Genomic DNA, 11,545 nt, shown 5'->3' with positions numbered 1-11,545 from the left:
TGTCTAGCTGTTCATCCCTATCCTTTATGGTATCCTTTATTACCTAATAAACCGGCAAACATAAGTGTTTCCCTGAGTTCTGTGAACCATTATAGCAAATTATCCAACCTGAGAAAGGGGATCAGGGTACCTCCAGTTGGTCAGAAGTACAGATGACAACCTGTGACTTATGATTGGCATCTGAAGTGTGCGGGGGGAAGTCTTGTGGGACTGAGCCCTTGACCTGTGGGTGCTGCACTAATTTTAGGTAGTATCAGAATTAAATGAAATTATAGGACACCCATTTGGTGTTCGCAGAAAACTGGAGACTTGCTTGATGTAGAAAACCACACTTGGTGTCAGAAGTGTTTTGTGGGGAGAGGAAAATTTTCTCCTTTTGTTGGTGTCAGAGAAGTGGGATTTGCTAGAATGGCTCTGGCTCATGGAAACATGTGGTTTGGGAAGGGAAAGGAAGAAATAGAAAGGAACCTTTGATTCCTGGGTGACGCCTCATCAGTCACCCATGGCATGGAGCAGTAGCTGTGCTCCACAGCTACTGTAAAAGCTGTCGACAGAATTTACAGATGGCACTAACCTTTGGGGAGCTGGTTTATGAGATGCATAGAAAATACAAAAAAAAGAGCAAAATATATAGTCCTTGCTTAGGGTTATTGGTAACAGCTAAAATGAAATAGAGTTGTGGACCTGACCAGCTGGTGGCGCAGTGCATTGAGTGTTGGACTGGGACACAGAGGACCCAGGTTTGAGACCCTGAGGTCTCTGGCTTGAACACAGGCTCATCAGCTTGAGCGCAGGGTTGCTGGCTTGAGCATGGGATCATAAACATGACCCTATGGTCACTGGCTTGAGCCCAAAGGTCGCTGGCTTGAAGCCCAAGGTCAATGGCTTGAGCCCAAGGTCGCTGGCTTGAGCAAGGGGTTACTTGCTCTGCTGTAGCCCCCAGTCAAGCACATATGAGAAAGCAATCAATGAACAACTAAGGTGCCGCAATGAATAATTGATGCTTCTCATCTCTCTCCCTTCCTGTTGTCTGTCCTTATCTGTCCCTCTTTCTGTCTGACACACACACACAGTTGTGGGGCTTGAGCCCAAGGTTGCCGGGTTGAGCAAGGGGTTACCGTCTCAGCTGGAGACCCCCGCCACCAGCAAATACGAGAAGCAATCAATAAACAACTAAATTGCCACAACTTGAGTTGATGCTTCTCACCTCTCTCCCTTCCTCTCTGTCTCTGGCAAAAAAAAAAAAAAAAAAAAAAAAAAAGTGCGGAAGTCCCGGGTTTGATTCCCGGCCAGGGCACACAGGAGAAGCGCCCATCTGCTTCTCCACCCTCCCCCTCTCCTTCCTCTCTGTCTCTCTCTTCTCCTCCTGCAGCCGAGGCTCCATTGGAGCAAAGATGGCCCGGGCGCTGGGGATGGCTCCTTGGCCTCTGCCCCAGGCGCTGGAGTGGCTCTGGTCGCAACAGAGCGACGCCCACAAGGGGCAGATCATCGCCCCCTGGTGGGCGTGCCGGGTGGATCCCGGTTGGGCGCATGCGGGAGTCTGTCTGTCTCTCCCCGTTTCCAGCTTCAGAAAAATACAAAAAAATAAATTAAAAATAAAAAGTAGTGGGTGGAAACGATGCTAGATCAAGCTCATATTTCAGTGAGTCTAAGCTTGGGCCACAGCCTCAAAGCCACCCACAAAGGGAAAAATTACTCAGGGACAACAACACCTCTAAGACCTCTGGTTTCCAAGAAAGGAGTCAACATGGTGGGGGAGGCAAAACCGGGAAACTACTGAAACTGGGGGGTATAGCATGAACATATTGTTTCATCTTGTGGATTGGTGTTATCAGCTTCCCGAAATATTACCTTGGAATCCAGGTGAAGGGTGTTCACGGTACCATTCTTGTGCTTTTTCTGTCAGTTTGTAAATTCTCTAAATTAAAAGTTTAGAAGGAAACAACCACAAGTTCTTCCCATCTTTTTGCTCTGCAGAGTCAAGAAGCAGAGAAATCTGTTGGGTCACACATTCACAGAATGGCTATAACAGCTTCTATACCCAAAGCTAGAAGAGTGAGTCTCCACTCCATGTCCTTTAAAGGTGGGGCAAACACGTGAACAATATGTCAGGCCCATGGAGCCCGAATAAAGTGCTGAGGTAGAAGCCTCTGCCAAGTGAGTATAACCCAGCCTTGGACAACCCTTCCTCTGTCTCTGGCTTAAAAAAAAAAGTAGTGACACCAGACCATGTGAACCTGCTCGGCATGGTCTTCAGCACATGTGGCCTCGTGCTCAAGCTGAAGAGATGTGCTTGGGTCAGTTCATTGCTCCTTCATCAGCTTCATCAATTCCTGGAGCTTTAAGGATACTAAGCAAATGATGAGTAGCTTCATGCTGTCCATCTCTGCCATGGTGATGCTGTCTGCAGAACCCTCAGCCTATGACACCCCATTAGTGATGTCACACTAGAGGGGTCACATGCTGGACCCCTCCATACACCTCCCTCCAGGGCTGACCCATGGCAGCTCAGCCTCCTGCTCTTAGCTGCCGGTTGCCCTGGGCTTCCCTGGGTGGGACAGTTGCAGGGCCTGCAGCTGGATGGAGGGATCTGAACCTTTCCCTGAGGTCCCACTTCTGCTGGGGCAGAGAGGAAGAATACCTGAGGCCTGCTCCTCCTGCCTTCCTTCCCTACCCTGCCTACTGCTGGGAGAGATGCTGTCCATGTTTCTAGGTATAACCATTCATTTTCTTCTTTTTTTTATTTTATTTTTTTAATTTCATTTATTCATTTTTAGAGAGGTGAGAGAGAGGGAGAGAGAGAGAGGAGACAGGGGGGTTGGAGCTGGAAGCATCAACTCCCATATGTGCCTTGACCAGGCAAGCCCAGGGTTTTGAACCAGCGACCTCAGCATTTCCAGGTTGACGCTTTATCCACTGCGCCACCACAAGTCAGGCTCATTTTCTTTTTTATTTATTGATTTTAGAGAGAGAAACATTGATCTGTTTCTGTATGTCCCCTGACTGGGGATCGAACTGGCAACCTCTGCACTAATCATCCAAGCTATCCGGCCAGGGCTCCACTCATTTTCTTGTTAAAATCAGTTTGGCTGTTTTAAAAAAAAAAGAAAAAAATGTGAGGCACATTCCTAGAATCTCCCCTCAACTTATTGGTCAGAAGTGTACCATGAGTCCATGGTTAAGCCAATCACTGGCTAGAGGGAATCAAATAACCATAACTGGCTTAGACTCAAGCTTTAAACAATTAAGATTCACTACTGGGACAGGGATGCCCACCCCATCTGACTCACGTGCCACCAAGTGCTTCCCTGAAAGAAGTCAGGATTCTGTCAGCAAGAACGTGAGCATAGCTATGTCCACAGGGAGGCAAGTACTGCCCTCCTCGGAGGGACAGGGCTCAGGCTGGTCAGCAGCTACACTCCATCCCCTTGGGCACAGGTTCTAAGATGGGCATGAGACCCAAGCCAGGCCAACCCATCTGCCCTGAGATGTTGGTCGAGTGAGGCACCCCATCTTGGATGCAGCACAGCTGAGAATACACCTGGAATGCTGGACCACCTCACTGGGAAGCCATTACTTCTTCATGCCTTAGCCAGGGTGAGCTGGAAGTCACGAGGACAATTTGCTGACTTCAAGATGTCGCCAGGTTCTGTGAAGCACTCCCTCTTCCCAACTGTAGATAATTCTCCAGACCTCTAAGACCCACCCCTCATTTTACAAATGAGGAAGCAAGCTGAGCAGGAAGGGGCTTATGTAAGCTCAAGTGACAAGTAAATCGGTGACAGCCAGGCCTAGAACAGTCACAGTATCTCTGCACTCGGAATCTGATGGCCGTTCTGGGCTGCCCTGCAGCCAGCTCACAGCTGAGCACCCCTCCCAGGAGGAGCTGGGGAGACGGGTGTGCGCCTGGCCTGGAAGAGCTCAGGGCCAGCAGGGCAGTCACAGTGGCACCGTGGTGTGAAGGACACCCCGAGGGGGATGATGCTACAGCGAACGGAGGACAGACCTGTCTCCCTTGTCTCTACCAAGAAGGGGCTGTAGCCTCCTGGAGCAGCCAATACAAGTACAAATCCTGTCTCAGGCGATCACTCTTTCTAGATGAATGCCCTGTGAAAGTTAGCATCACATTTCCAATCTTCATTCCCCAAGTACCTTCCTAAAATGGGATGAGTGATACACTAGCTGGCTTTTCTGAGGGACTGAGATAAATCGCTAAAAGCCTCAGTGTTACTGAGTTAGGTATTACTGCAGAGAATACCCTGGAACCGGGACGAATCACTTCATGCAGGGAAGGCTGTGGTGGGCCAGTTCTGGGGAGACCAGGCTCAGCCAGGGGCTCCACCTCCGGCGCCACCGCGGACAGACTTGAACCCACACAGGGGCTCCCACTCGCACTTTATTAAGTCCAGGAGGACTAGTTACAACAGGGGTGTAAGGAAGGCCCAGCCCCCACCCCCACCATCACTGGCACATAATACATAAATAAATAGCTGAGGCGGGGACAAGGGAGAAGTGGTACAGCAAACACTGACGGCACAGGGAGGGACACAAAAGCCCCCATTCTGAGCTGTGGCCACCATTAACACTGGACCAGTACCATGGTCAGGGAAGGGCAGGGCTCTCGGCTACAGAAGCCCCCAGAGCTGTTAAGTGGGCCCTGGACAGCAATCATGGTTGGGGGTGTCCTTAGTATGCAGACCTTATTTACTGACAGAAATCTGGAACCCTGGCTCATCCAGTCAGACCCAGATTGTCATGGACCCACTGATTGTCAATAGTCTTTCAGACTGCTGCTCTATTCAGGATCCAAAAGACCAATGGGTTATTATTATCTGCTGTCCTGATTGGTCTACCTAGGATCCAGGACACGAAAGGGTCATTGTCACTTATACTACCAACTGGTCCAGTCAAGACCCAACATCAGTGAATCACTATGACTTAGTCTTCTCATTGGTCCATTCAGGGCTCAGGACAGTACTGGCCTGTGGTTACCCAGACCTGATTGGTCAACAGGAACCCAAGGCCAAGACCTGGGGAGTAGGTAGAGCTCTAGGCCCCAGAGAGGGTTGAGGGAGTTAAGTGCTATGATTGGGGGAAATCTTCAGTGGGCATCAGGGCCCAGATTTCAACAAGGGGAAGTCACAGGGCAGGAAATAAGGCCACCTTGGCTGGATCAGGCCAGGCAAACCAGTAGGGTGAGGGGAATAGCTTCTGGGACAGCATAGTGCCACCCCTGGGAGGGGGTACAAGGGCCCTAAAACCTTCCCTGGGTCCCAGCCCCACCAAGGTGTAGATAGTGGGGCTGGAGAGCCAGTGGCACTTAATGCAGCTCCCAGCCCATCACCTCCACCTACGGGGTCAGTGTGGGGAAGGGGTGGAGCTGCAGTTGCAGGCCAAACGGGCTCAGTCCTCCAGCCCTTCCATTAAGTCTGCGATGCTCTCCACATAGTAATGGGGCACCAGGTCATGCTTGCCGGCTGCCAGGTAGGCTTGGGCCTCCTCCAGACGGGAGACACCTGTGAGCGTGAGCACGGTGGTCATGCCACAGCGGTGGCCGAACAGGATGTCGGTCTCCAGGCGGTCGCCCACCATGAGCGTGCAGGCAGGGTCCACGCTGAAGTGCTCTGTGATGCACTCGAACATGTAAGGGCTGGGCTTGCCCACCACCAGGGCCTGGCGTCCTGAGGCTATCTCCACAGCAGCGGCCAGGCTCCCAGTGCCTGCAGGGAGATGGAGACTTGGTCAGTGAGGGAGTGGGGTGGAGTGGGCAGCAGGGAAGAAATACAGGCCCTGAAACCAGAATTCTCAGGGAGGCAGCTTGGCATGGGGATACAGTTATAGGCACTGGAATTAAAATTTTCCAAGTCTTACTATAGTGGTAAAGAGTCCAAACTCTGCAGGCAGCTGCCCAAATTCAGACTCCAACTCCACCTTTCGCGGGCAGGCTGTCTAACTCTCTGTGCGTCATTTTCCCCATCCCTAAAATGATACTTATCTTATGGGGGTATTGGAAGGACTGAATGAGCCACGCACATAACTGGGCCTGGCTCAGTCAGTCCGCAGGAGGTTCTCTATTTTACCCTGGAGGCTGTGTGCCTTCGGGTAAGCCATTCCACCTCTCTGAGTTTCCTTGGGCTTGCAGGCAAAGGGGATCCGAGTGACCCTTCAAAGAGGCACTGTGGGTATCACAGGAGCAAATGCTTTGGAAACAGAAAAGCACTTCAAAACAGCAGTTGTGGTTATTGCAAGAATGTGCACCCCTGGCATCTGACACTGGCACAGAAATGTTCGCACCTCTGACCCAATCTCAGCCTCCGCCAGGACAGAAGTCACAAGACAAGAGTTCAGACTGGAGACAAAAAGCTCCATGCTTGAAGATGCCTGTGGCCACAATAACTATAATACCCAAAATCGTGGAGCAAGCCCAACTGCTAACAATAGGACTGTTTAGAAAAGGACAGTTCTGACTCCTGGCCACCCGCCCCACACAATGAGTCCACTGTGCCCATCCCACAGGCACATCTTGGTGCCAGAATGTTCTGCCTTCACAGTAATGTTCCTGAACAAATGATGATGATGATAATTATAATTTACTGAGTACATTCTAAAGTGCCAGGGGCTATGCTGGGTGCTTATGGAAGCCCATTTTATAGATGTGAAAGCTGACACTCAAGTGACGTTCAGTAACTTATCCAGAGTTACACATCTTAAAAAGTGGCAGATAAATTGTATTCAGGTGGGTATGACCCACTCATGTGCTGGGTCAGCTTGGACTCCTTTGGGAGTGCTGAGTGTTTCATTTTCAAGAATTCTGTGAGCTGGGGTTAAATAAAGCCATTATTTAAAGTCCACTTATATAAACTTACCATCAAATGAGTTATGTTTAAAACAAACATAATAAATTCTTAAAACTCATCACTTACTAAAGACTTTCCCATTATCTGTACTCTTAAGATGATTTATATTTTACCAATAGAAATACTATATGATGGTGTGCACGCATCTGCCCAAGTCTGTATTCAGTGACTTCACATTGGTAGCTTGAAAATCCAATGTGCTGCGAGTATTTACACCAGACACTGGCAAATGGTATAAAGCAGGGCTCCCCAAATTACTACACATTTATCAGTATACCATTGGTCTGATCCCTAGTGCAGTGGCCTCCTATCTCCCTTCTCATAGCATAGTTAAGTCAAAGGCTCGAAGGTTCAAGTGGCCCCAGATAAGAAATAGGAACTTCCCCAGTGTAACAGGGCAGAGCTGACCTACAGCAACACCACTGAGAGGTTCTGTCTGACATCTGACTTAAAACTTGCCTACTTAAGAACTGGGTAGGAAGAAAAGCTATTTGCCCCATGTGAGAGATTTCTGTCCAACTGAGTCACCTGAGTGTTTCTCTTGGTTCAAGAAAGTTCTCAACTCTCACCTCCTTCCTTTCCCACTAGGACAGAGCTGATCACCCTTGGCTCCTCATGTCCCATTTCATCCACTTAGCTAACATTTACTGAGGCCCAACTACACATCAGACACTGTGCTAGGCACTGGGATAGAGCAGTGAACACAACAAAGAGCTCTCCCCTGGGGGAGCAAGCTTCCTAGCAGGGGAGTCTATGGACATAATTTTGTCTTCAGACCACCATGACTGCCTTCTCTCAACATTCTATAATCCGAGACTGTCACATGTTTTGGTGGTGACGTATTTCTAAGACAGCAGGCATTTCTATTCGCCAGCTCAGTGGTTGCCGTATGGTTATAAGGTAAACATACAAAATTTAGGAGACCAGGAGGAGGGGAAATTGGAGTGAGAGATTTGCATTATTTCAGATTTTATGCATAATAGAGGCCTTTATTAATAATCACATACCACTGTCTCAAAGCTGCATCATTCAGCGTAGACACGATAGCAGCGCTGTGTTTCTGTATTTGGTAAGCCTCTGCCTCCCCCTCTAGGCTGTGGGAATGACCAGCAGGCCGGGCAGGCACAGCCAAGTGGGTGCTGAGATGAAGACACCGGTGTGGGCAGGGCCTGGTCTATTCCCAGCTTGTCTATACCACCCTTCCTGAGTCCTGGGGGTCTCTTAACCCCCAGTCTTAACCTGAGATCTGAGACTTCCAGGGAAATACTACTTACTTTTCATAGCATGGACTAAGACAAGTAGGAGCTGCTATAGCTGGGGGAGCCCTCACCTTGGGTTTATGGGAAAAGTGAGGCTGAAGTGGTCATGCAGCAAGTAGATATGCAACAAAGCTGGGACAGACCTGTAACTATCGATTCCCAGGCTGAAGCTGGTTTTTTTTATGATTCAAGCCCTGTTCCATGTTTCATCCCCTAGCACCCTGTTCTTCTATTTATTTTTTCATTTTAATGGGGTGACACTGATCAATCAGGGTACATAGGGCACCCTGTTCTGCAAGATGTCTCCTCTAGGTAATCTTCCCAGATCTCCTAAGGTCTAGGCTAGGCCCTTCTTGCCACCCCATCATATTAGTGTCTGATCCTCAATGAACACCACCCTGCCCCACCAGGATTTAGTATCGACTGTCTGGGTCAGTCATCAGCAAGGAGGGAGTGAATGGGAGATTTACTCCTGCCATCAGCCTACTGACTGGGGTACTGACTTGTCCATTACACACTCACTACTGTTGGCCTCTGCTACCATCTGCTCTTGTGTAACTGGAACCAACCGAGATGTAGGAGCCTCCGCTTACTCCTGCCTCCTCTGCAGGTCTGAATACCAAGATGACAGCAGTGAAAAATGACTTGCATGGAGGAGGTGGGTGGCCACATGATCCAAGTTCAAGTCCCTATACTCTTGGGGTAGCTCACTCTCCCTCAGCCTCAGTTCATCTAACTGAGAAGTGGGAAAATACCAGCATCTCGAGTAATTTCGAAACTAAGAACAGAGACCAAGGTAACATGACAGGGCTCTGGAAACAACTTACATCTGAGCACCTATGCACACAGATCATTCTCCCCTCGGATGAAAACTGGCATGGTTAGCATTCCCAGAGATGCTTTAAGGTTATGTAACGTAGTAACAATACAGAGCCCTGGAACTGGAAGTGGACTCAGGTCAAACTCCAACCATCTCCTTGTTCCTGCATGCCTGCCTACAACCTGACGCTGGACATGACGTTCCAACTCTCCAAAAGGAAGACGATCCTTCTAGACTTTGTTCCCAAATCTCCCACCTCACTCCAACAGCGGGTGAATCAAAATGACAGGAGTCCGTGAAGCTGGTTCATGAAAGGTTAGGGTTGGGAGTTGGGGGAGCTGGATTCCGGCTGCAATTCCAAGAGCGACAGTGGGCCTCAGTTTCCTCATCCGTCAAACAGGGACACCACTGCTGTCCCTCAGTGAGGCGGCTGCAAGAATTACCAGACCTCGACACGAAAGCACCCTGGGTTCTTGCTTAGCGGGTGCCAGCAACCCTCCTGTTCCCTGTCACCTGGAGATGCCCCTTCTCCGACCTTCACCTCCAGGTCGCTTCCGCCATCCCCGCGCTCACCAGGGGTCCGGCTGCCGTCGCTAAGCGGGTGCCACGGATCGCGGTCGGTGGCCACGAGCAGGCAGTCGGGGTCCCGCAGGTGCGCGCACGCCTCGCTCAGCTTGGCAAAGGAAAACTGCTCGTCGTAGCCCACGAGCACAGCACGTACGCGCGGGGCCGCGCCTGGGTCCCCGGCCAAGCGCAGCCCCGCCGCCCGCAGCTCCGCGCACAGCCCCTCGCCGCCCAGTACGAACACTGAGCCCGGTGCGTCCGGCGGCCCGAGGAGGCGCTGGTGCAGCAAACGCGCGGCGCACAGCGCGGAGCTGAAGAGCTGCTCGGCGCGGAGCCCCCGGAAGCCGAGGCGCGCGAAGCGGAGGGCCAGCTCTGGTCGCGCGCGCCGGCTGTTGTTGCTCACGAACAACGCCGCCTTGCCGGCCCGCGCCAGCCGCTCCACCAGCTCCGGGGCGCCCGGCACGGTCCGCTCGCCGTTCCACAACACACCGTCGCAGTCAAACAGGACCCCCTGCGCCCGGCCCAGCACGTCGCGCAGGGCCGCGCCGCGCAACCGCTCGCAGCGCGCCATGCAGCCAGCTGGCTGCCCGCCCTCCCGCGCCGCGCCGCGCCGCTTTCTTTCCGCGGGCACGGTGCGCTCTCCCGTGTCCCGCCGGTCCTCCGTACCTGCCAATCGACGCGCTGGAAGGGCCAGGGGGCGGGGTCAATGGCTGGCCTGGGGCCAATGGGGGTGAAAGTCTCGGAAAGGAGGGAAGCCGCGAGCAAACGGAGCTTGGAGAAAAGGGCGGAATTGCGGTTGGCACTAGGAGAGGGGACCAATGAAGATTTATTTCACTTGGTTCTTCGCCCCCCGGCTCGGCTGGCCCTGTAGCTGCTGAATTTTAACCCGGATTAGTTTCTTGGAGGGGTGGGAGCCTAAGAGAGTGACGCTCTTCTTGGCCAATAACGAATTAGAAGTAGGAAATACCGGTCGGAATCCTGCGTCTCCCCAGGCAATCAGAAGTTTAGGAGAGCCCTGGCCGATTGGCTCTGTGGTAGAGCATCGGCCTGGCGTGCAGGAGTCCCAGGTTCGATTCCCGGCCAGGGCACACAGGAGAAGCGCCCATCTGCTTCTCCACCCCTCCCCCTCTTCTTTCTCTCTGTCTCTCTCTTCCCCTCCCACAGCCAAGGCTCCATTGGAGCAAAGTTGGCCTGGGCGCTGGGGATGGCTCTATGGCCTCTGCCTCAGGCGCTAGAATGGCTCTGGTTGCGACAGAGCAACGCCCCAGATGGGCAGAGCATCGCCCCCTGGTGGGCATGCCGGGTGGATCCTGGTTGGGCGCATGCGGGAGTCTGACTGACTGCCTCCCCGTTTCCAACTTCAGAAAAATACAAAAAACAAAAAACAAACAAAAAAAAGTTTAGGAGAGCTTGTTGCCAAGTAAAAACAGATGCTAAAGGGGATGTTGTTTTTGGATCAAATCTCCTCGCCCTCTGAACCGTGGATGCTACAGGTCTGAGCGAAGTCCTGATAAGTGTGTAGTTATGACGGGGAGAGAGCAATGGAGCTCTTGGTCTACACCAGTGGTTCTCCAGGTAGAGTCTTTTTTTGTTTGTTTGTTTGTTTTTGAAGTTGGAAACGGGGAGGCAGTCAGACTCCCGCATGCGCCCGACCGGGATCCACCCGGCACGCCCACCAGGGGGCGATGCTCTGCCTATCTCGGGCTTTGCTCTGTCGCAACCAGAGCCATTCTAGCGCCTGAGGCAGAGGCCATAGAGCCATCCTCAGCGCCCAGGCCAACTTTGCTCCAATGGAGCGTTGGCGAGAGACAGAGAGGAAGGAGAGGGTGAGGGGTGGAGAAGCAGATGGGTGCTTCTCCTGTGTGCCCTGGCCGGGAATCGAACCCGGGACTCCTGCACGCCAGGCTGACGCTCTACCACTGAGCCAACCCGCCAGGGCCCTAGGTAGAGTCTTTTTGAGCACTTGATATTTTTAGATATAATTAACGTACAGTAGGATGTGGAGATCGTATGTGTAAAGTTTGATGATTTTTTTTTTCTTTTCA

General features: G+C 51.8%; 1 protein-coding gene and 1 pseudogene across 1 annotated transcript; one reads left to right on the top strand and one right to left on the bottom strand.

Moving 5' to 3' along the window:
- The first annotated feature begins 429 nt into the window (after window positions 1-429).
- Window positions 430-2,437, top strand: LOC136388397 (PAT complex subunit Asterix pseudogene; annotated as a pseudogene).
- Window positions 2,438-4,378: 1,941 nt separating this feature from the next.
- On the bottom strand, window positions 4,379-10,126 carry PDXP (pyridoxal phosphatase). The gene is made up of 2 exons (XM_066358357.1): window positions 9,510-10,126; window positions 4,379-5,720 (listed from the first exon to the last, which is right to left on the bottom strand). The coding sequence occupies exons 1-2, from the start codon at window positions 10,069-10,071 to the stop codon at window positions 5,404-5,406; spliced, it is 879 nt and encodes a 292-aa protein (XP_066214454.1). The 5' UTR covers window positions 10,072-10,126; the 3' UTR covers window positions 4,379-5,403.
- Window positions 10,127-11,545: the final 1,419 nt, after the last annotated feature.

This window comes from Saccopteryx leptura, chromosome 1 (assembly GCF_036850995.1).
Source record: "Saccopteryx leptura isolate mSacLep1 chromosome 1, mSacLep1_pri_phased_curated, whole genome shotgun sequence".
Taxonomy (NCBI): Eukaryota; Metazoa; Chordata; class Mammalia; order Chiroptera; family Emballonuridae; genus Saccopteryx; species Saccopteryx leptura.
The sequence above is the reverse complement of the archived record's forward strand: the minus strand, read 5'-3'. Positions and strand labels throughout refer to the sequence as shown.

Bases quoted from the DNA above. Each gene is read 5' to 3' on its own strand.
- PDXP (XM_066358357.1), bottom strand. From the start codon at position 10,071: ATGGCGCGCTGCGAGCGGTTGCGCGGCGCGGCCCTGCGCGACGTGCTG. The intron at 5,721-9,509 runs GTGAGCGCGGGG...ATCTCCCTGCAG, and splicing joins CGACGGCAGCCGGACCCCTG to GCACTGGGAGCCTGGCCGCT.